Below are 25000 nucleotides of genomic sequence, written 5' to 3' on the forward strand. Positions count from 1 at the left end.
TTTTTATGAAAAATCACATATTTATACGAAAAAATTTCATTTTTTTACGAAAAAACGCAGATTATGAGAAAAAAATCGCATATTTTTATGAAAAAATCGCATATTTTTATGAAAAAAATGCATATTTTTACGAAAAGATCCTAGATTTTTCACAAAAAACGCAGATTTTCATAAAAGAAATTCATTTTTATGAAATATCGCAGATTTCTACGAAAAAAATCATAGATTTTAACGAAAAAATCGTAGTTTTTTGAGAAAATATCGCAGTTTTTTCCAAAAAATTTCATATATTTACGAAAAAAATCGCATATTTTTACGAAAAAATCGCAAATTTTTTGAAAAAATCGCATATTTTTACGAACAAATCGCAGATTTTAGAGAAAAAAATGCAGATTTTGAGAAAATATCACAGATTATAATAAAAAATGGCATATTTTTAAGAAAAAAACGCATATTTTTACGAAAAATCACATTTTTACGAAAAAATCGCATATTTTTACGAAAAAATCGCATATTTTTACGAAAAAATCGCAGATTATAAGAAAATATCGCAGATTATGATAAAAAATCGCATATTTTTAAGAAAAAATTGCATATTTTTAAGAAAAAAATCGCATATTTTTACGAAAAAAAATCTAATTTTTATGAAAAATCGCAGATTTCTACGAAAAAAATCAGATTTTTACAAAAAAATCATAGATTTTTGAGAAAATATCGCAGATTGAGAAAAAATCGCATTTTTTTACGAAAAAAAAAGCAGATTATGAGAAAAAAATCGCATATTTTTACGAAAAAATCGCATATTTTTGAGAAAAAATCGCATATTTTTACGAACAAATCGCAGATTTTAGAGAAAAAATCGCAGATTTTGAGAAAATATCGCAGATTATTATAAAATATCGCATATATTAACATAAAAATTGCATATTTTTACGAAAAAATCGCATAGTTTTACGAAAAAATCGCATAGTTTTACGAAAAAATCATAGATTTCTCGAAAAAATCATAGATTTTGAGAAAATATTGCAGATTATGAGAAAATATCGCGAATTTGTACGAAAAAATCGCACATTTTTACGAAAAAATCGCATTTTTTCACGAAAAAATTGCATATTTTTACGAAAAAATCGCAGATTTTAGAGAAAAAATTGCATATTTTTACGAAAAAATCGCAGATTTTAGAGAAAAAATTGCATATTTTTACGAAAAAATCGCAGATTTTTACGAAATATCGCAGATTTCTACGAAAAAATTCATAGATTATAACGAAAAAAACGTAGTTTTTTGAGAAAATATCCCAGTTTTTTCCCAAAAAATTGCATATTTTTACGAAAAAATCGCATATTTTTACGAACAAATCGCAGATTATGAGAAAAAATTGCATATTTTTACGAAAAAATCGCATATTTTAGAGAAAAAATCGCATATTTTTACGAAAAAATCGCAGATTTTAGAGAAAAAATCGCATATTTTTACGAAAAAATCGCAGATTTTAGAGAAAAAATTGCATATTTTTACGAAAAAATCTACGATTTTTAAGAAAAAATTAGATTTTTCACAAAAAAAATCGCAAATTTTTCACAAAAATCGCAGATTTGTATGAAAAAATTCATAGATTTTTACGAAAAAATCGTAGATTTTTACAAAAAAATCGTAGATTTTTACAAAAAAATCGCATATTTTTACGAAAAATCACAGATTTTAGAGAAAAAATCGCATATTTTTACGAAAAATCGCAGATTTTAGAGAAAAAATCGCATATTTTTACGAAAAAATCTACGATTTTTAAGAAAAAAATAGATTTTTTACAAAAAAAATCGCAAAATTTTCAAAAAAATCGCAGATTTCTACGAAAAAATTCATAGATTTTTACGAAAAAATCGTAGATTTTTACAAAAAAATCGTAGATTTTTACAAAAAAATCGTAGATTTTTGAGAAAATATCGCAGATTGAGAAAAAATCGCATATTTTTGAGAAAAAAATGCATATTTTTACGAAAAAATCGCAGATTATAAGAAAATATCGCAGATTATGATAAAAAATCGCATATTTTTAAGAAAAAATTGCATATTTTTAAGAAAAAAATCGCATATTTTTACGAAAAAAAATCTAATTTTTATGAAAAATCGCAGATTTCTACGAAAAAAATCAGATTTTTACAAAAAAATCATAGATTTTTGAGAAAATATCGCAGATTGAGAAAAAATCGCATTTTTTTACGAAAAAAAAAGCAGATTATGAGAAAAAAATCGCATATTTTTACGAAAAAATCGCATATTTTTGAGAAAAAATCGCATATTTTTACGAACAAATCGCAGATTTTAGAGAAAAAATCGCAGATTTTGAGAAAAAATCGCATTTTTTCACGAAAAAATTGCATATTTTTACGAAAAAATCGCAGATTTTAGAGAAAAAATTGCATATTTTTACGAAAAAATCGCAGATTTTAGAGAAAAAATTGCATATTTTTACGAAAAAATCGCAGATTTTTAAGAAAAAATTAGATTTTTCACAAAAAAAATCGCAAATTTTTCACAAAAATCGCTGATTTGTATGAAAAAATTCATAGATTTTTACGAAAAAATCGTAGATTTTTACAAAAAAATCGTAGATTTTTACAAAAAAATCGCATATTTTTACGAAAAATCACAGATTTTAGAGAAAAAATCGCATATTTTTACGAAAAATCGCAGATTTTAGAGAAAAAATCGCATATTTTTACGAAAAAATCTACGATTTTTAAGAAAAAAATAGATTTTTTACAAAAAAAATCGCAAAATTTTCAAAAAAATCGCAGATTTCTACGAAAAAATTCATAGATTTTTACGAAAAAATCGTAGATTTTTACAAAAAAATCGTAGATTTTTACAAAAAAATCGTAGATTTTTGAGAAAATATCGCAGATTGAGAAAAAATCGCATATTTTTGAGAAAAAAATGCATATTTTTACAAAAAAATCGCAGATTTGTATGAAAATATCGCATATTTTTACGAAGAAAACGCAGATTATGAGAAAATATCGCAGATTATGAGAAAAAATTGCACATTTAAATGAAAAAATCGCAGATTTTTCACAAAAAAATCACAGATTTTTACGAGAAAATTCATAGATTTTTACGAAAAAATCGTAGATTTTTACGAAAATATCGCAGTTTTTTTAGAAAATATCGAATATTTTTACGAAAAAATTGCATATTTTTACGAAAAAATCTTAGACTTTTATGAAAAAATCGCAGATTTTTAAGAAAAAAAATTGCAGATTTTTAAGCAAACGTTCATAATTTCTTGAATGTTGCAGAAACTCATGCTAAGCTAACGTTAGCATGTTACGGAGCTGCAGAAATGATTTTTAAAGATCAAACGATGAAAAACAAACATGAGAAAAGTTCTTTAATGACAAACACGAGAGACTCCTCCTCCTCCTCCTCCTCCTCTTCCTCCTCCTGTGCAGATAAAGCAACGTGTGTGTGTGTGTGTGTGTGTGTGTGTGTGTGTGTGTTAATGTGACATTTGTGAGGTCTGGTTCTCATTGGTCGCTGTGACCTGTCTGTCACAGAGTCCCGCCCCTCCGTCCTCTGGTGTCTCTACTTCAACATGGCCGACGGCGCCGGGTTAGAGGTCGAAGGTCACGACCTCCCGTCAAACGTGTTCCTGTGCTCGGGACCAGACGCTGCTGTGGGACACGAGTACGCCGTCACACAGGTGAGACACACACACACACACACACACACACACACACACACACACACACACACACACACACACACACCTGTCCTCTGTTGCCATGGTGACCGCGTTTGTCTGTTCAGGCCGAGTCGATCTTCCAGAAGATTCTTCCTCAGGAGGAATTCTGTCCTCCGGCTCCGAACCCTGAGGACATCATCTACGACGCCGACGCCGGGTCCTCCACCACAGAAGAAGAGACGGGCGCAGCAGCAGAAGAAGAGACGGGAGCAGCAGCAGAAGAAGAAGAAGCGAGGGGCGGAGGCGAGCGACTGGAGCAGTAAACGTTTATTTAAAGTTTAAATCTTAAACGTACACTAAAGCCAAACGCTCCTGCAGTGCATTGTGGGTAAAAGACGCCTTAATTTGTTTAAATCTTTATTATTTTTCTATGATTTCTGATTTTTCTGCTTTTGTTTTATTTAAATATCGAGAATCTGTGGAAAAATAAAGTTTCAACGTCAATTAAGAGTCAGTTTATTCAAAACAGCCACAAAGAGACACAAAACAACCACAGAGACACAAAACAACCACAAAGAGACACAAAACAACCACAAAGAGACACAAAACAACTACAAAGAGACACAAAACAACTACAAAGAGACACAAAACAACTTCAAAGAGACACAAAACAACAACATAGACACAAAACAACCACAAAGAGACACAAAACAACCACAAAGAGACACAAAACAACCACAAAGAGACACAAAACAACTACAAAGAGACACAAAACAACCACAAAGAGACACAAAACAACCACAAAGACACAAAACAACTACAAAGAGACACAAAACAACTACAAAGACACACAAAACAACTACAAAGAGACAAAACAACCACAAAGAGACACAAAACAACCACAAAGAGACACAAAACAACTACAAAGACACAAAACAACCACAAAGAGACACAAAACAACTACAAAGACACAAAACAACCACAAAGAGACACAAAACAACCACAAAGAGACACAAAACAACCACAAAGAGACACAAAACAACTACAAAGAGACACAAAACAACCACAAAGAGACACAAAACAACTACAAAGAGACACAAAACAACTACAAAGAGACACAAAACAACTTCAAAGAGACACAAAACAACCACAAAGAGACACAAAACAACCACAAAGAGACACAAAACAACTACAAAGAGACACAAAACAACCACAAAGAGACACAAAACAACCACAAAGACACAAAACAACTACAAAGAGACACAAAACAACCACAAAGAGACACAAAACAACTACAAAGACACAAAACAACTACAAAGAGACACAAAACAACTACAAAGAGACAAAACAACCACAAAGAGACACAAAACAACCACAAAGAGACACAAAACAACCACAAATAGACACAAAACAACTACAAAGAGACACAAAACAACCACAAAGAGACACAAAACAACTACAAAGAGACACAAAACAACCACAAAGAGACACAAAACAACTACAAAGACACAAAACAACTACAAAGAGACACAAAACAACTACAAAGAGACAAAACAACCACAAAGAGACACAAAACAACCACAAAGAGAAACAAAACAACCACAAAGAGACACAAAACAACTACAAAGAGACACAAAACAACCACAAAGAGACACAAAACAACCACAAAGAGACACAAAACAACCACAAAGAGACACCAAACAACTACAAAGACACCAAACAACTACAAAGAGACACAAAACAACTACAAAGACACAAAACAACCACAAAGAGACACAAAACAACCACAAAGAGACACAAAACAACCACAAAGAGACACTAAACAACCACAAAGAGACACAAAACAACTACAAAGAGACACAAAACAACCACAAAGAGACACAAAACAACCACAAAGACACAAAACAACTACAAAGAGACACAAAACAACCACAATGAGAAACAAAACAACCACAAAGAGACACAAAACAACCACAAAGAGACACAAAACGATTACAAAGAGACACAAAACAACCACAAAGACACACAAAACAACCACAAAGACACAAAACAACTACAAAGAGACACAAAACAACCACAAAGAGACACAAAACAACCACAAAGAGACACAAAACAACCAAAAAGACACACAAAACAACTACAAAGAGACACAAAACAACCACAAAGAGACAAAACAACCACAAAGACACAAAACAACTACAAAGAGACACAAAACAACCACAAAGAGACACAAAACAACCACAAAGAGACACAAAACAACCACAAAGAGACACAAAACGACTACAAAGAGACACAAAACAACCACAAAGAGACACAAAACAACCACAAAGAGACACAAAACAACCACAAAGAGACACAAAACGACTACAAAGAGACACAAAACAACCACAAAGACACACAAAACAACCACAAAGACACAAAACAACTACAAAGAGACACAAAACAACCACAAACAGACACAAAACAACCACAAAGAGACACAAAACAACCACAAAGAGACAAAAAACAACCACAAAGAGACACAAACCAACTACAAAGACACAAAACAACCACAAAGAGACACAAAACAACCACAAAGAGACACAAAACGACTACAAAGAGACACAAAACAACCACAAAGACACACAAAACAACCACAAAGACACAAAACAACTACAAAGAGACACAAAACAACCACAAACAGACACAAAACAACCACAAAGAGACACAAAACAACCACAAAGAGACACAAAACAACCAAAAAAAGACACAAACCAACTACAAAGACACAAAACAACTACAAAGAGACACAAACAACCACAAAGACACACAAAACAACCACAAAGACACAAAACAATTACAAAGAGACACAAAACAACCACAAAGAGACACAAAACAACCACAAAGAGACACAAAACAACCACAAAGAGACACAAAACAACCAAAAAAAGACACAAAACAACTACAAAGAGACACAAAACAACCACAAAGAGACACAAAACAACCACAGAGACACAAAACAACTACAAAGAGACACAAACCAACTACAAAGACACAAAACAACTACAAAGACACAAAACAACTACAGAGACACAAAACAACCACAAAGACACACAAAACAACCACAAAGACACAAAACAACTACAAAGACACAAAACAACTACAAAGACACAAAACAACCACAAAGACACACAATACAGCCACAAAGACACAAAACAACCACAAAGAGACACAAAACAACCACAAAGACACAAAACAACTACAAAGAGACACAAATCAACTACAAAGAGACACAAAACAACCACAAGGAGACACAAAACAACCACAAAGAGACACAAAACAACCAAAAAGAGACACAAAACAACTACAAAGAGACACTAAATAACCACAAAGAGACACAAAACAACCACAAAGAGACACAAAACAACCACAGAGAGACACAAAACAACTACAAAGAGACACAAAACAGCCACAAAGACACAAAACAACCACAAAGAGACACAAAACAACCACAAAGACACAAAACAACTACAAAGAGACACAAATCAACTACAAAGAGACACAAAACAACCACAAAGAGACACAAAACAACCACAAAGAGACACAAAACAACTAGAAAGAGACACAAAATAACCACAAAGAGACACAAAATAACCACAAAGAGACACAAAACAACCACAAAGAGACACAAAACGATTACAAAGAGACACAAAACAACCACAAAGACACACAAAACAACCACAAAGACACAAAACAACTACAAAGAGACACAAAACAACCACAAAGAGACACAAAACAACCACAAAGAGACACAAAACAACCAAAAAGACACACAAAACAACTACAAAGAGACACAAAACAACCACAAAGAGACAAAACAACCACAAAGAGACACAAAACAACCACAAAGAGACACAAAACAACCAAAAAGACACACAAAACAACTACAAAGAGACACAAAACAACCACAAAGAGACAAAACAACCACAAAGAGACACAAAACGACTACAAAGAGACACAAAACAACCACAAAGAGACACAAAACAACCACAAAGAGACACAAAACAACCACAAAGAGACACAAAACGACTACAAAGAGACACAAAACAACCACAAAGACACACAAAACAACCACAAAGACACAAAACAACTACAAAGAGACACAAAACAACCACAAACAGACACAAAACAACCACAAAGAGACACAAAACAACCACAAAGAGACACAAAACAACCAAAAAAAGACACAAACCAACTACAAAGACACAAAACAACTACAAAGAGATACAAAACAACTACAAAGACACAAAACAACTACAGAGACACAAAACAACCACAAAGACACACAAAACAACCACAAAGACACAAAACAACTACAAAGAGACACAAAACAACCACAAACAGACACAAAACAACCACAAAGAGACACAAAACAACCACAAAGAGACACAAAACAACCAAAAAAAGACACAAAACAACTACAAAGAGACACAAAACAACCACAAAGAGACACAAAACAACCACAGAGACACAAAACAACTACAAAGAGACACAAACCAACTACAAAGACACAAAACAACTACAAAGACACAAAACAACTACAGAGACACAAAACAACCACAAAGACACACAAAACAACCACAAAGACACAAAACAACTACAAAGACACAAAACAACTACAAAGACACAAAACAACCACAAAGACACACAATACAGCCACAAAGACACAAAACAACCACAAAGAGACACAAAACAACCACAAAGACACAAAACAACTACAAAGAGACACAAATCAACTACAAAGAGACACAAAACAACCACAAAGAGACACAAAACAACCACAAAGAGACACAAAACAACCAAAAAGAGACACAAAACAACTACATAGAGACACAAAATAACCACAAAGAGACACAAAACAACCACAAAGAGACACAAAACAACCACAGAGAGACACAAAACAACTACAAAGAGACACAAAACAGCCACAAAGACACAAAACAACCACAAAGAGACACAAAACAACCACAAAGACACAAAACAACTACAAAGAGACACAAATCAACTACAAAGAGACACAAAACAACCACAAAGAGACACAAAACAACCACAAAGAGACACAAAACAACTAGAAAGAGACACAAAATAACCACAAAGAGACACAAAATAACCACAAAGAGACACAAAACAACCACAAAGAGACACAAAACAACTACAAAGAGACACAAATCAACTACAAAGAGACACAAAACAACCACAAAGAGACACAAAACAACTACAAAGAGACACAAATCAACTACAAAGAGACACAAAACAACCACAAAGAGACACAAAACAACCACAAAGAGACAAAAACAACCACAAAGAGACACAAAACAACCACAAAGAGACACAAAACAACTTCAAAGAGACACAAAACAACTACAAAAAGACACAAAACAACTACAAAAAGACACAAAACAACTACAAAGACACAAAACAACCACAAAGAGACACAAAACAACTACAAAGAGACACAAAACAACCACAAAGAGACACAAAACAACCACGAAGAGACACAAGACAACCACAAAGAGACACAAAACAACTACAAAGAGACAGAAAACAACCACAAAGAGACACAAAACGACTACAAATAGACACAAAACAACCACAAAGAGAAACAAAACAACCACAAAGAGACACAAAACAACTACAAAGACACAAAACAACTACAAAGAGACACAAAACAACTACAAAGACACAAAACAACCACAAAGAGACAAAAACAACCACAAAGAGACACAAAACAACCACAAAGAGACACAAAACAACTACAAAGAGACACAAAACAACTACAAAGACACACAAAACAACCACAAAGACACCACACAACCACAAAGAGACACAAAACAACTACAAAGAGACACAAAACAACCACAAAGAGACACAAAACAACTACAAAGAGACACCAAACAACTACAAAGACACAAAACAACTACAAAGACACACAAAACAACTACAAATACACAAAACAACCACAAAGAGACACAAAACACAACAAAGAGACACAAAACAACAACAAAGAGACACAAAACAACTACAAAGAGACACAAAACAACTACAAAGATACACAAAACAACCATAAAGACACACAAAACAACTACAAAGAGACACAAAACAACTACAAAGACACACAAAACAACCACAAAGACACACAAAACAACTACAAAGAGACACCAAACAACTACAAAGACACAAAACAACTACAAAGACACAAAACACTTACAAAGAGACACAAAACAACCACAAACAGACACAAAACAACCACAAAGAGACACAAAACAACTACAAAGAGACACAAAACAACCACAAAGAGACACAAAACAACCACAAAGAGACACAAAACAACTACAAAGAGACACAAAACAACTACAAAGAGACACACAACAACCACAAAGAGACACAAAACAACCACAAAGAGACACAAAACAACTACAAAGAGACACAAAACAACCACAAAGAGACACAAAACAACCACAAACAGACACAAAACAACCACAAAGAGACACAAAACAACTACAAAGAGACACAAAACAACCACAAAGAGACACAAAACAACCACAAAGAGACACAAAACAACCACAAAGAGACACAAAACAACTACAAAGAGACACAAAACAACTACAAAGAGACACAAAACAACCACAAAGACACACAAAACAACTACAAAGACACAAAAGCAGAAAAAGATGAAAAACACGACCTTTAGAAACAGGAAGTGGATCCGTGGGGGGCGGGGCCTGAGGGGGGGGGGGGGGGTTCAAACCCTGGAGCAACGCGCCGTTCTTACCCAGAATCCCCGGGGACAGACGCACGGCATGATGGGAAAGCAAAGGGCACTCGTGTCCCACAGACACACACGCTGCTGTCACTCACACACTTATGTTTTATTCAGTTACTCAGAAAGAACCAGGACCAGAACCAGGACCAGGACCAGAGCAGGACCAGGACCAGAGCAGAACCAGAGCAGAACCAGGACCAGAACCAGGACCAGGACCAGAGCAGGACCAGAACCAGAGCAGGACCAGAGCAGGACCAGAGCAGGACCAGGACCAGAGCAGGACCAGGACCAGAACCAGGACCAGGACCAGAACCAGAACCAGGACCAGGACCAGAGCAGGACCAGGACCAGAACCAGAGCAGGACCAGGACCAGAGCAGAACCAGAGCAGAACCAGGACCAGAACCAGGACCAGGACCAGAGCAGGACCAGAGCAGAACCAGAGCAGGACCAGGACCAGAGCAGGACCAGGACCAGAACCAGGACCAGGACCAGAACCAGGACCAGGACCAGGACCAGAACCAGAGCAGGACCAGGACCAACTTAGACATTCACACCCTGATCCAGACCGGGGGGGGGGGGGGGGGGGGGGGTCACACTGATCCAGTAAAAACTCACCTGGTCCAACAAATCACCTGTGACAGTCAGGTGTGTTCTGAAACCTGCAGCCACAGCGCCCCCCTTTACTGGATCAGTGTGACCCCCCCCGGTCTGGATCAGTCTGACCCCCCCCCCCCCGGTCTGGATCAGTGTGACACCCCCCCCCCCCTGGTCTGGATCAGATTTGTTTTTTATATAAACTCTAAAAACTGTTTTAATGAACAAACACTTTGACTTTTCTCTGCACGTTAAATCACAGAACAACGTAATAAAGTGTTTATCTGTTAAATTCACTTTCAGTTCTTATTTTATATTTTTTTTATTATTTCTGATAGTTTTGTATCGTTGCTACGGCGACTTCGCTCCCCTCAGGATAATAAAGTTTCATTTTGTTTAGACTGTAAAAGCTTCAGAAACTGATCCTGAGACTAAGTTTCACTCTTCTCTCTTTTGTTTTTCAGACTAAAGAAAACTTTTACACATTTCACTGAACTTTAAGCTTCAATATCAATAATCAACGTTTCATCAAGTTTTTCATATTTAATCATATTTTTATCACTTTATAGAAACTTTAGATCTGAACTTTACTAAAGATTCATTTCTGTCTCATTATTTTGGACAAATTAAAACTTTCATTCAAACGTTTGATCAGAATAATTAAAGTGTTTAAGGATTTCCAGCCCGACACGTTATTAATAATATTAATAATAATAAACATGAATCTCCGGTGCAGTCAGTCGTGCGTCTGTTAAAGTGAAAGTTTCTGTGCAGAGGAAAAGTCGAGTCTGTGAATCATGAATCAGTCACAGTTTGTTTTTTCCTGCTCTGTGAAGAATCCTCAGATCTCTGCTGTGAGGATTTAACACTTTAGATTAAACTGAATTAAATTAATATTAATGTTATTAATAAACAAAGAGACTCGGAGACGTCGGGACTTTAACTTTTTATTGTCACAAAATGGCGGATGATGCAGCAGCAGCGGCGTTTACAGACGGCGCCCGCGGCGTCCGCCCTTCCTCCGGGTGGAGTCTGACGGGATCGGAGTGACGTCCTCTGAGAACCACAGAAGAAGAAACGGGAGGTCAGAGGTCAGAGGTCAAGGTTAACACTTTAATATTAATAATAAAAATAAAACGTTCTGTAAAAGATTCGGGTTGAGACGCTTCGGTCCTCACAGAGACGGTGAAACACGTTTCTACACAAACACAAACGTTAAGTTAAAGTTTTAATCTCAAACGTGTTTCACAACAAAAGAAGAATTTAATGTTTCTGAAACTTCACTAAAAATCAATGATTTAAAACTGTTTATTCTGAGTTTGATCAAAATCTGATGCTTTAAACTTCACAGAATTACATTAATATTTATTATTATTAATAACATTCTTTAACTGAAGGTTCAGATTAAATAAAGTCAAACATCAGTTTTTATCTGAAAAAACAAGTTTAGAACTTTTACTGCAGTTCTGTCACTTTGTGTGAGTGTGTGTGTGTGTGTGTGTGTGTGTGTGTGTAAAGCAGGCTGGGCACTTCCTGTCCTCATGTCTCAGGAGTGTGAGAGCAGAGAGGAACCAGAGTCTGACGCTCGTCACAGTTTGATTATTGTCGGACTCAAGAGTGTGTGTGTGTCTGTGTGTGAGTGTGAGTGTGAGTGTGTGTGTGTGTGTGTGTGTGAGTGTGTGTGTTTAAGTGTGTGTGTTTAAGTGTGTGTGTGTGTGTGTGTGTGTGTGTGTGTGTGTTTAAGTGTGTGTGTGTGTGTGTGTGTGTGTGTGTGTGTGTGTGTTTAAGTGTGTGTGTGTGTGTGTGTGTGTTCTCACCGATGCGTCCGATCTTCATCCCTGATCGAGCCAGAGCTCTGAGAGCAGACTGAGCTCCAGGTCCTGGAGTCTTGGTCCTGGAACAGCAGTGACATCATCAGTGACATCATCATCAGTGACATCATCAGTGACATCATCAACATCAGTGACATCATCATCATCAGAATCAGAATCAGAATCAGAATACTTTATTGATCCCGGGGGGAAATTCTTTTGTTCGAATGCTCCGTGCACAGTAGAAACAAGCCATAAAGATGAATAAGTAGAAATAAAATAAAGTAAAGATTCAATAAAATACAATTAAAATAAATCTAAGTAGCTAATAAATAGCCAATAAAATACAGTACAAATAAATAATAAACAATCAAGTAAACAATCTGAGGTGAGTGTGAAAATACAATCTGAGATATATACACTGTACAATTAGGTTGTTATGGCAACTGAAATGAAATGAGAACAGATATTTATATTTTGTTTTGTTTTGTTTTGAAGTGTCAAGAGTCCGATAATTAAAGAGTTTAATGGCCACAGGTAAGAATGACCTCCTGTGGCGCTCAGTGGTGCATTCAGGAGCATCAGTCTCTGGCTGAAGGTGCTCCTCTGTTCAGCCAGAGTGTTGTGGAGAGGGTGAGAGCCATGCTGCAGTATCGCCCGCACCTTCCACAGCATCCTCCTGTCTGACACTGCAGCCGAGGTGTCCAGCTCCACCCCCACACTGTCACTGGCCTTTCTGATCAGTTTATTGAGTCTGTTGGCATCTGCAACCTTCAGTCTGCTGCCCCAGTGACATCATCATCATCATCAGTGACATCACCAACAACAGTGACATCAGTTTGACGTGTTTTCTGAACTTTAAGACATTTTCTAAATTCAGGAAGAGAAGCCCTTTCACAATAAAAGCCCAGAGCCACAGTTTAATAAAGTGTTTCCTGTGAAACTGAAAAACTCTGAACGACTCAAAGAAAACTAAAATAATTTAGTTTACCAAGTTCCACTTCCTTCAGATAAACTCTTAAAGCCCCCCCCATCATCATCATCATCATCGAGTGCTCGTCAGTGCACGTGCACCAGACTCCTGTGAACGTGTCTCCTCATCATAAACAGCCTCAGACGTCAGCGTTTTCCTCCCACTACATTTATTTAGTGCTGCGTAACTGAGGCACGAGCCCCTGATGTGACGGAAGTGGCATTTAATACGCAGGAGTTTGAGGATCCTCGCCGTCACCGACAGATAATGGAGACGTTTAAAAACAACGTAAGCTTTGCTAAGTTGCTAATGCTGCTAACGACGAGCTAACTAGCATCTTTGAATGCCGCGTTCCACCTCATCACACCCAGAAACACGACATAAAGGCCGCCATGTTTTTTCTCCGTGAGTGAAAAATCAGTGACATCAGCTCAGACGTCTGAAACTCTGCTGCAGAAGAAACGAGCTTTTATTTCTCCTTTGATACGAACGCGACCGTTAAAGTGTCGGATTCAACACACGAGAGTATTCAGGCGAAAACGCCGCAGCGGAAACAGGATTACTTTAGGCTTCTGTCCTTTTAGCGTGTGTGTGTGTTTTAGCATGTGTGTGTGCGTGCGTACCGGTTGCCTCCCGTGGCTCTCAGCCTGATATGTGTGTGTGTGTGTGTTTTAGTGTGTGTGTGTGTGTTTAAGCGTGCGTGCGTGTGCGTACCGGTTGCCTCCCGTGGCTCTCAGCTTGATGTGCAGCGCCGTGATGCCGAGCTCTTTGCAGCGCTGAGCGACGTCCTGCGCGGCCAACATGGCGGCGTACGGGGACGACTCGTCTCTGTCGGCCTTCACCTTCATCCCTCCGGTCACACGGCAGATGGTTTCCCTGGAAACACACGCAGAGTCAGAACTACAGCTCCCAGCATGCCCCGGGGCCCAGGCTGAGGGTGTGTGTGTGTGTGTGGGGGGGGGTACGTACTTCCCGGAGAGGTCGGTGACGTGCACGAACGTGTCGTTGAAGGAGGCGAAGATGTGACAAACGCCAAAGACGTTCTCTCCCTCAGCGACCTGAGGACCGAGGCTGATCACCTGCTCCTCCTTCTTCTCCTTCCCTTTACGAGGAGCCATCGTCTGAGGGGGGGGGGGGAGAGGGGGGGGGGGGAGCGGGAGAGAGAGAGAACAAACGTGAGGACATGTTTTAACATTTTTAACTTCTTTGTTTCGAACCCGAAACAACTGGACTTTGTTCTGTGTCAGGAACACGTTTCCCCAGCCTGGTCCTGGTCCAGGTTCTGGTTGAGAGGTGAAACGTCTTCCTGACACAGAACCAGGAACAACTGCTTTGTGGTTCTTTTTGTTTCTTATGTTGATCCAGGATCATTTTTGATATTTGCTGCTGTAAAAAGGAAACTTCCCTTTTTCCCTTTGTGGATTAATTACATAAAGAACACCTGTTCCTTTTCTTAATTTGATTACCGTCATTTCCGGACTATAAAGCGCACCTGACTATAAGCCTCACCAGCTAAATTTAGGAGAAAATACAGATTGCTCCGTATAAAAGCCGCACCCGACTATAAACCGCAGGCGTTTTGATGTGTGATTACCGTGGTATATAGGGGTTCCTGCTCCCACAGAGGGGATTGTCGGGACAGAGACGACTGTTTGGGAACGCAAAGCGTCCCATTTATTAACAATAAATCTTTCAATCATTCAATCAAACGTTCACATCTCTGACATGGCGAACAGCATTCGTGCAGAGTACAAATAATACAACGGTGCACAGAAATACAAAGTGCTCGCCTGTAACACGGCAGTAAAAGTGCAGTCCGGCGGCCGTTTACGTTATCAAAATAACCAGCCAGGTGCGTGCAGCAGCTCTGTTTCCTTCTTTGACAGCCAGATCGATTGCCTTTAACTTAAAAGCAGCATCATATGCACTTCTCCGTGTGTTTTCCATGTTGAGGGTGTTTGCATGAACGCTTCCTTCGCGCAAACTATCGCTGACGCTCTCCTACTCTTTGTTTTGCTCTCGTTACCTGGCGCCAGATGTCTGCCTCGGTCTCGTGCATCCTCGGTAGTGCGCGCCCCTGGTTACCGTAAGCCGTAGAAAAGCCGCACCGTTGTATAAGCCGCAGGGACCAGAACGAGGGGAAAAAGTAGCGGCTTATAGTCCGGAAATGACGGTATTTTAATGGTTTTCTCTATTATTTGACGATATGAACATTTAGTGTGATGTGTTGGTGTAACGTCGGTGTTCAGGCTTTGGGGGGCGGACCCTGGTTTCCTGTCTCCAGGTTGTTTTGACCCGTGAACAGACATAATGTGATTCCACCGTATGTTGATTATAAGCATGTGTGTGTGTGTGTGTGTGTGGATCATACAGTAGATAACACGTCCGTGTCATTAGTGTCGTGGTTTTGTTTTATTTTGTGTCCTTTCAGCTGATGACCTGGGGAACGGCACGGTTACTGATCAGGTGCTAGTTAGCTTAGCATGTGTGTAAAGAAAAGCTAAGGCTGATAAACAAGTGGAGGACAGCGATCAGACGTCCAGTTTCACAGGTTTGATGCTTTCTTTACGGGGGAGTTACGTTAATGCCGTTACTTTAATAAAACTGTACATTTAAAGACGTTAACGCTCGTCCTGAGCTCGTGTGTTAGAGAACTCACGCTGTGTCCTTAATAACGGAAATCACTTTAGTCTAAATATTAATAATAATCCGGAGGGTTCTGCAACTTTTACACAGTTTAATTCAAACACTTTAAGACTTAAAGGTGCTTTTTCACGTGTTTCCAGCTGAGGTCAAACACACACATGTGTCCAGTTCATACAGCACATTAGTATATTAGCACATTAATATATTTATATATTAACTCATTATTGCTCCTGACCGTCACATTAAACTAAATGTTATTGTTCTGGAAACAACAAACGTTTAGTTTTGTTAAAACTTTCTAAACCTGCAGGATTCTTCCTGAAGTCAGTTTTCAAACAGAAGAGTCAGAAAAAGCAGTTTCCAGTTTCTCTAAAGTCACGTTCAAACGTCGCTGAACTCCAGGTTTAAACCCAGAACAACATCAGTGTTCAGTGAAGTGATTAAGACACTTCATCACATTAATGAGACGTTTGTCCATCAAACAACAACAACATGACCATGATGATGTTTGGAGCAGAAGACACACGAGAGGAAAATCAGCTCCACAGAAACAAACTAATATTCATGATCATCTGTTAAAAAGTCTCTTAAATCAAAGAGTAAAACAAGTGTTTGCAGTGTGAGGAGCACAAATCAGAGATAATCTGAGTTATAACAGAAAAATGATGATTTGACCCTTTAAAGAGTCTCACACTGATCCAGTGAAGAGTCGCTGTGGCTGCAGGTTTTCATTCAAACAAAGCAAAAACCTGCAGCCACAGCGACTCTTCACTGGATCAGTGTGAGACTCAGACTTTAAAGGTTCAACAGTCACATTTAAGTGCTGCAGGATTTCAGCTTCTGAACCTCAGACTAAAATAAAACACTTTAAATATAATAACACTAACTATAATCTCACCGTTCCACTTTAAAATCAATCAATATTCCTGATTATAATGATAATTATGTTAATTTCAGTCCCTTTATCCTGAAGAAGAACATGTTTGTTTGATGCTGAGTGTAATTATTTAAATGAGTTTATTTAAACTTAATTAGTCTGTAAACACAAAAAAACAGAGTGACTGACATTAAACCTTTATATTAACTCATTTAACTCATTTTTCTGGAGTTAAAGGCTGAAAGAACAACGTTAGTTTGGTGCTGAGTTTATGAATTAAATGATTTATTTAATCTTATATTAAAGTCTGTAAACACACAGAGACAGTGACTCACATTAAACCTTAATATTAACTTTATTTAATCTCTCTTTTCTGGAGTTAGAGGCTGAAATGAGAACATGTTTGTTTGGTGCTGAGTTTATTTGAATTACTTTATTTAAACTAATATTAAAATCCATAAACACACAGAGACAGTGACTGACATTAGAATTAACTGTTATTAATCTAATTTCTCTGTGTTTAAGGCTGAACGGAGAAACCACGTTATTCCCGTTTAAAGGGAAATGATTTAATATTAATATAAATAGTAAAACACATCTTTAGCCCTAGCATGAGATGCTAACGCTAGCATGCTAGCTCCTCTCCCCGGGGCACCGGCAGCCTCGCGTGAGCTACCGTGCTCTGCTCCCGGATCTCCCCTGTAGGTGATTTAACCCCGGTCCCCGTGACTCTGGACACTTTAACGGTTTAACGTTTAACGGAATCACCGCTTCAGGCTCCGCGCGGAGCTAAGATGGCGGCGTGCTGCAGCCGCTCGCGACCCAAACACGGGAGATAAAAACGGTCAAAGACAAACTCACGGTTTCACTCAGAGAGACGATTTAAGCGCGAGCAGGCGCGAGGAGGTGAGCGGGAGGGAACCGGGCTCGGTTACCGGGAGGATGGTCCGTTAAACGGCGGATTAAACCGGATTGTGCTCGGAGCTGAACTCACCTCTGTGCGTCTGAGTCTGAGGCAGAAACAAGAAAGACCGCAGCTTCCGCTTCCGGGGCACAAGATGACGAGTTCCGGGGCGGGAAAACAGAGCGGATGCTGCCCTCGCGCGGAACTTTAACAACAATGAAATGTTTAAAATAATTAATAATAATTATTATTATATTAATAATACTTATGTTAAAAACAACAATATGATGTTTAATTAAAATAAATTATATTTATTATTATATTAATAATACTTATGGTAATAATAACAATATAATGTTTAATAAAATAAATAATATTTATTATTATATTAATAATACTTTTGTTAAAAACAACAATATAATGTTTAATAAAATAAATTATATAAATAATTATATTAATAATACTTTTGTTAATAACAACAATATAATGTTAAATAAAATACATAATAAACATAAACTAAAAATATTATTTATAAAATAGATAATAAAAGCAATTTAGTTTAGTACTTATGTTAATAATAACATTATAATGATAAATAAAATTAAAAATTATTATATAATGAATACAAAATATATTAATAACAATAAAATGTATAAAATAATTAAAAATAATAATTATATTAATAATAACAATATAAGTTATGAAATAATTTTTAATAATAATTATTATTATATTAATATTAACAGTATAATGTTTAATATAAATAATAAACACCTATTTATAATAACAATATATTGTATAATATTATTAATAATAAATATATTAATAATACAAATATAATATATAAAATAATTAATAATAACAATATTAATAACTATAAAATGTTAAAAAATAATGCTAATAATTATATTAATAATAGCTATATAATTTATAGTAAAATAAATAATAAACATATTTAAATAATAACATAATATTTAATATAATAAATACTATTTATATAAAAACGTTTGAACTATTATTTATCGTCTCATTATTTATATTTTTAAACATATTTTCATGTTTACATCTTTTGGCTGAATCTTATATTTTTATTGTTGATAAATAGAAAAATAAATATTAAATAATAATCATGAGTTTGAAATGAACGAACCAATGAGAAGGCAGCGTTTGACCACTTCAGTTTATTTATTTACAGAAACACTTTAAACACGATGCAGAAGAAGAAAACTGTGTGTGTGTGTGTGTGTGTGTGTGTGTGTGTGTGTGTGTGTGTGTGTGTGTGTCTGTGTGTGTGTGTGTGTGTGTGTGTGTGTGTGTGTGTGTCTGTGTGTGTGTGTGTGTGTGTGTGTGTGTGTGTACAGGTGTGTCTGTGTGTGTGTGTCTGTCTGTGTGTGTGTACAGGTGTGTCTGTGTGTGTGTGTGTCTGTGTGTGTGTGTGTGTGTGTGTTTGTGTACAGGTGTGTCTGTGTGTGTGTGTGTGTGTGTGTGTGTGTGTGTGTGTGTGTGTGTGTGTGTGTGTGTGTGTGTGTGTGTGTCCCTGTGTGTGTGTGTGTGTGTGTGTGTGTGTGTGTGTGTGTGTGTGTGTGTGTGTGTGTGTGTGTGTGTGTGTGTGTGTGTGTGTGTGTGTGTGTGTGTGTAAATAAAAGTCACTCAAACAAACAAACTTCAGTTTCAGGCAAAAACACCAAAGTTTCAAACATTAGTTTCAAAAGTTTCAGATTTTTTCAGCACGAAGAAGAAAAAAGGTCAAAGTGGCGTTTGACTCTGCGGCGCCATCCAGCGCCCGACCGCGCTCACCAGCCTCAAACCAGCGTGTTCATTTATTTATATTTAATTATCTAAAGTTATGACAGGAAGTGTTCCTTCATGGTTTCCTGGGCCGGGACGCCAAATGGCGCAGAGCTGTCAGGTAACGTAAAGGGCGGCGGCGCTGTGGCGGCGCTGTGGCGAACACGTCATCAGCTGCTAAAGAGAAACCGGCGTCACGCTAAGAAAAGAATCCGCTGCACGTCTGAGAGCGACGCTAAAAAGCCTTAAAACGCACAAACGCCATAAAAATCTGCAGAAGAAGAATCGCGTCTCAGGGAGCGTCGGACAAAGTTCGAACGCAGCGCCAAGAAACACGACGTAGCAAAAGACGCTCCGCCGGCGCGCTGTGTTAGCTTGTGGCTAGCAGACGCCGTCACTAACACAAAACAAAATGGCGTCAGCGAAGGCTAAAAAACGCAGCAGAGAGCGAAGCGTAAAAACACGAAACACAAAGTCAAGAGCATGCGGAGAATCACGTCTGTACAGAAGGAAACGGCGAGGAGGGAGGAAACGGCGAGGAGGGAGGAAACGGCGAGGAGGGAGGAAACGGCGAGGAGGGAGGAAACGGCGAGGAGGGAGGAAACGGCGAGGAAGGAGGAAACTGCGAGGAGGGAGGAAACGGCGAGCAGGAAGGAAACGGCGAGGAGGAAGGAAACGGCGAGGAAGGAGGAAACGGCGAGGAGGGAGGAAACGGCGAGGAGGAAGGAAACGGCGAGGAGGGAGGAAACGGCGAGGAGGAAGGAAACGGCGAGGAAGAAGGTCACGCCTCGGAGCGGGGGCGGGGTCGACCAAACGTGAGTTCACACCTGAGCTACGGCGGCTCAGAGGGACAAACAGACTTTTTGTCCCTTCTGAGCCGCCGTACGGTGACAGGTGACTGTGTCGGTGATTCTGATTGGCCGTCAGGTTGAAACAATCAAGAGTCGGCGCCATTCTGCATCCCCACAGCGGAGAAGACGTGCTGTCGGGATTTTACAGGAAATGATTTAAGTTTAAAATTCTGTTCCTCAGGGACCTCAGACAGGAAGCTCGTTAGGACCCTGCTCGTTAGGGCCCTGCTCGTTAGGGCCCTGCTCGTTAGGACCCTGCTCGTTAGGGCCCTGCTCGTTAGGACCCTGCTCGTTAGGGCCCTGCTCGTTAAGACCCTGCTCGTTAGGACCCTGCTCGTTAAGGCCCTGCTCGTTAGGACCCTGCTCGTTAGGACCCTGCTCGTTAAGACCCTGCTCGTTAGGGCCCTGCTCGTTAGGACCCTGCTCGTTAGGGCCGTGCTCGTTAGGACCCTGCTCGTTAATGTCCTGCTCGTTAGGGCCCTGCTCGTTAAGGCCCTGCTCGATAGGACCCTGCTCGTTAAGGCCCTGCTCGTTAGGACCCTGCTCGTTAATGTCCTGCTCGTTAGGGCCCTGCTCGTTAGGACCCTGCTCGTTAGGGCCCTGCTCGTTAGGACCCTGCTCGTTAATGTCCTGCTCGTTAGGGCCCTGCTCGTTAGGGCCCTGCTCGTTAGGACCCTGCTCGTTAATGTCCTGCTCGTTAGGACCCTGCTCGTTAATGTCCTGCTCGTTAGGGCCCTGCTCGTTAGGACCCTGCTCGTTAGGACCCTGCTCGTTAGGGCCCTGCTCGTTAGGGCCCTGCTCGTTAGGACCCTGCTCGTTAATGTCCTGCTCGTTAGGACCCTGCTCGTTAATGTCCTGCTCGTTAGGGCCCTGCTCGTTAGGACCCTGCTCGTTAGGACCCTGCTCGTTAGGGTCCAGCTCGTTAAGACCCTGCTCGTTAGGACCCTGCTCGTTAGGACCCTGCTCGTTAGGACCCTGCTCGTTAGGACCCTGCTCGTTAGGGCCCTGCTCGTTAGGACCCTGCTCGTTAGCACACCTCGTGGTCGTGGTCGTGGTCGTGGTCGTGGTCGTGGTCGTGGAGGTGTGGCTGTTCATGGAAGATCGCAGGTCGGAGAGCGGTGGAAGCTTCTGGAACTCTCCGGTGGAAGCAGCGGTGAACATCCAGACCTCACGTCCTCACGGCTCATTATTCAAACAGCAAATATGAAAAATGACGTCGAGCTGCAGCTTCTGATCATCGTTCACGATCGTCTCCACGTCACAACTGACGACGTTTCACTTAATCACAGTTTACGACTTTTATTACGATCAGCAGCTTCGATCTGCGACGGCGTTTCAGAGCCGAGTGTGAGACTACGGACCCGGGGGGGGGGGGGGGGGGGGGGGGGTCGCAGATTTACGATATTAAAGAAGGAAAACTGGAGAAAAATAATCTTTTTATCGTAGATTTGCTAGTTTTAATCTCGTTAATCTGAAAATTTTTATCGTAGTTTTTCTAGTTTTAATCTTGTTAATCTGCGACTTTAACCCCCCCCCCCCCACGGGTCTTTCTTCATACTCGGCCCGGTCGCCGTCGTTCTGCGACACAGATTATATTTTTATTTATTTTTAATTATTTAACAACTTTAAATCAACGAAGATGAAACATTAATAAATAAAGACGACGTCTGAGAGTCAAACGTGTGACTGGACGTTTTGTATTTACAGTTATTGTTTTGTTTTGTAAATAATCTGAACTTTGTTTTGACGCGGAGACAAAATGTGAATGATGATCAGTAACCATGGCGACGTGATTAAACCTCGTGTCTCCAGCTTCAGAGATTATTAAGTAACAATAATAATAACAATAATAATAATAATAATAATAATAATAATAATAATAATAACAATAATAATAATAATGATGATTGTTTGCAGGAGTCGGCTCCTGTCAATCATCTGAAGGAGGAGGTACGAGGTGTAATCGGAGCAGCTGATTGGCTGAACACAAAGGGGGCGTGGCTAAAAGTCCAAGGGAGCTGAGAAGAGGAAGCTGATTGGTTGATTGTGCAGTTCATTGCTCTCTGGTCCCGCCCCCTCGAAACTTCCTGTCAGGTGTCACACGCCTGGCCTGCTGTCAATCAATCAGTTGTCAAGGCGACGGTGGCTCCATCGAAGCCCCGCCCACTTTGGAAGTTAGCTGAAAAAAACAACAGAAACTTTATTAAAGTGATTTTGGGATGTTTTTAAAATGATCCTGGGTATAAAATATGTCATAAACACATATCCGTAACATTTAAAATATAATATAAAGCTCCGGGGTGAAACGTGAACGAGCGTGGATCCAAAAGCACGTCGGCCATTTTGAATTTCATGTGTTAAACTGGTTTTCTGGCTCTTGTTCTGAGATCGACTCCTCCCACAGATTGAACCCGACTGACCTCAGATCAGACCGGTCCCGTCTCACGACTCGGACGAACTGAAACCACGAAGCTGTCAACTTTTCATGGCACGCTGTTGCCGTGGCAACCAACCAAAGCGGATGTAAATTCACTATATTGTGTCCAAACTGCCCCAGAGTCCAGGCCTGTGTGTGTAAATGTATATTTACCGTATTCTCCTCATTATCAGGTCACAGAACAGACGCTACAGTCGAGGCTGGGGTCACGTTAAGGACCGCCTCTAAACTCACTGATGCTAAGTTGGCGTGCTAGCACGAGTAGCATCCAGCTGCAGACCCGGAGCACGAGCCCCTCACTTGACACAAGCCCCTTTTGCGTCACTTCTGTCAAGTGAGGGGCTTGTGTCAAGTGAGGGGCTTGTGTCAGGTGAGGGGCTTGTGTCAGGTGAGGGGCTTGTGTCAGGTGAGGGGCTTGTGTCAGGTGAGGGGCTCGTGCTCCGGGTCTGCAGCTGGACAGTAGCGTGCTAGCGCTGTTGCCTTCAGTGGAACAGTGATCGTACGGACTCTTCTTCTTGCTGCTCTCACTGTTGGAGTTTGTCCTCCAGCTGCAGCCGTCTCGCTCTGTTCCCTCTAAACTCTGTTCAGTCTTCTTTACTCGGCGCAGGTCGTCTTGTTGCTTCCTCCACTTCGGCACCATTGATTGGTTCATGTTCAACTCTCTGGCTGCTGCTCTGTTCCCGTGTTCTACTGCGTGACTAGTGGCCTTGAGTGTAAACTCTGCGTCGTAAGCGTGTCTCTTAACAGGAGCCATTTTGGGCTCTTTACACAAACACACACATGGAAATGAAACGGCACGCTTCACGCAGTCGTATGTCTCAACATGCACCGCGCGTTACTTCTTCTACGGGGGAAAATAGAGTCGGCGGCTGCTCACCGTAGTTGGAGACCTGTTGTGGCTCAATATTGGTCCATATATAAGGAGCACCGGGTTATAAGGAGCACTGAGACATGTGGAGGTTTTTAGGTGCTCCTATAGAGCGGAGAATACGGTAAATATGTAAATATATAAGTATTCATGTGCGTCTTAGCGCCTCCTGGTGGCAGCAGGACACAGAGCGCCCGTTGGGACGTCTGTGTGTCTGTGCGTCGTACTTGCTGAGCGTGGAGGCGGAGCCTGAGCGGTGGAAGTGGACGATCTGCCACTTCCCGTCGCGGCGGTGCCACACCCGGGTCTCCTCTGATTGGGCGGTGCGTGGCGTGCCGTTGGCGTCGATGTACTGAGTGACTCTGATGTACGCGATGCAGGCGGCCTCGTCGCCCACCAGGTGGATGTGCGGGTTCAGGATGGTGGTGTGCACCGGTTTACTGTTCTTGGACCACACTGGGGACGGAGAGAGAGACAGGTGAGGGCGCTGCGGCCACAGGAAGTGATCATCACGGGTTCCTGTGACAGTGAGACAGGCAGGAAGTGTGGGTCAGCTCACAGTTTTCAAAATAAAAGCGGTGGAAGTCGAGGCCTTCAACCAGATTCCCCAACGCCTCGGGTTCGAACGCCGTCACGGCCGGGTCGCACATTTTACTGAGGAGACAGACAGACAGGTTTACTGAGAGACAGACAGGTTTACTGAGAGACAGACAGGTTTACTGAGAGACAGACAGGTTTACTGAGAGACAGACAGGTTTACTG

The 25000-nt window shown here is 39.9% G+C and overlaps 3 protein-coding genes across 3 annotated transcripts in view; 1 reads left to right on the forward strand and 2 right to left on the reverse strand.

Moving 5' to 3' along the window:
- chm (CHM Rab escort protein) overlaps positions 1-4189 on the forward strand; it is an 18387-nt gene extending 14198 nt beyond the window's left edge. Inside the window, exons 16-17 of the mRNA XM_083926725.1 lie at positions 3558-3703; positions 3811-4189. Of these exons, the coding sequence (XP_083782851.1) occupies positions 3558-3703; positions 3811-4008 (344 nt within the window). The 3' untranslated portion in view covers positions 4009-4189. The remainder of the gene's footprint in view (positions 1-3557; positions 3704-3810) is intronic.
- Positions 4190-12017: 7828 nt separating this feature from the next.
- Positions 12018-18424, reverse strand: rps14 (ribosomal protein S14). The gene is made up of 5 exons (XM_083926731.1): positions 18385-18424; positions 14837-14988; positions 14582-14743; positions 12901-12977; positions 12018-12139 (listed from the first exon to the last, which is right to left on the reverse strand). The coding sequence occupies exons 2-5, from the start codon at positions 14983-14985 to the stop codon at positions 12072-12074; spliced, it is 456 nt and encodes a 151-aa protein (XP_083782857.1). The 5' UTR covers positions 14986-14988; positions 18385-18424; the 3' UTR covers positions 12018-12071.
- A 4059-nt stretch (positions 18425-22483) lies between these two features.
- The window catches only part of camk2a (calcium/calmodulin-dependent protein kinase II alpha), a gene marked incomplete at its 5' end in the record, with an annotated part of 9532 nt that continues 7015 nt past the window's right edge, over positions 22484-25000 (reverse strand). The window contains 3 exons of the mRNA XM_083927181.1: positions 22484-23112; positions 24466-24694; positions 24798-24892. Of these exons, the coding sequence (XP_083783307.1) occupies positions 23109-23112; positions 24466-24694; positions 24798-24892 (328 nt within the window). The 3' untranslated portion in view covers positions 22484-23108. The remainder of the gene's footprint in view (positions 23113-24465; positions 24695-24797; positions 24893-25000) is intronic.

This window comes from Echiichthys vipera, assembly GCF_963691815.1.
Source record: "Echiichthys vipera genome assembly, chromosome: 14".
NCBI classification, from domain to species: domain Eukaryota; kingdom Metazoa; phylum Chordata; class Actinopteri; order Perciformes; family Trachinidae; genus Echiichthys; species Echiichthys vipera.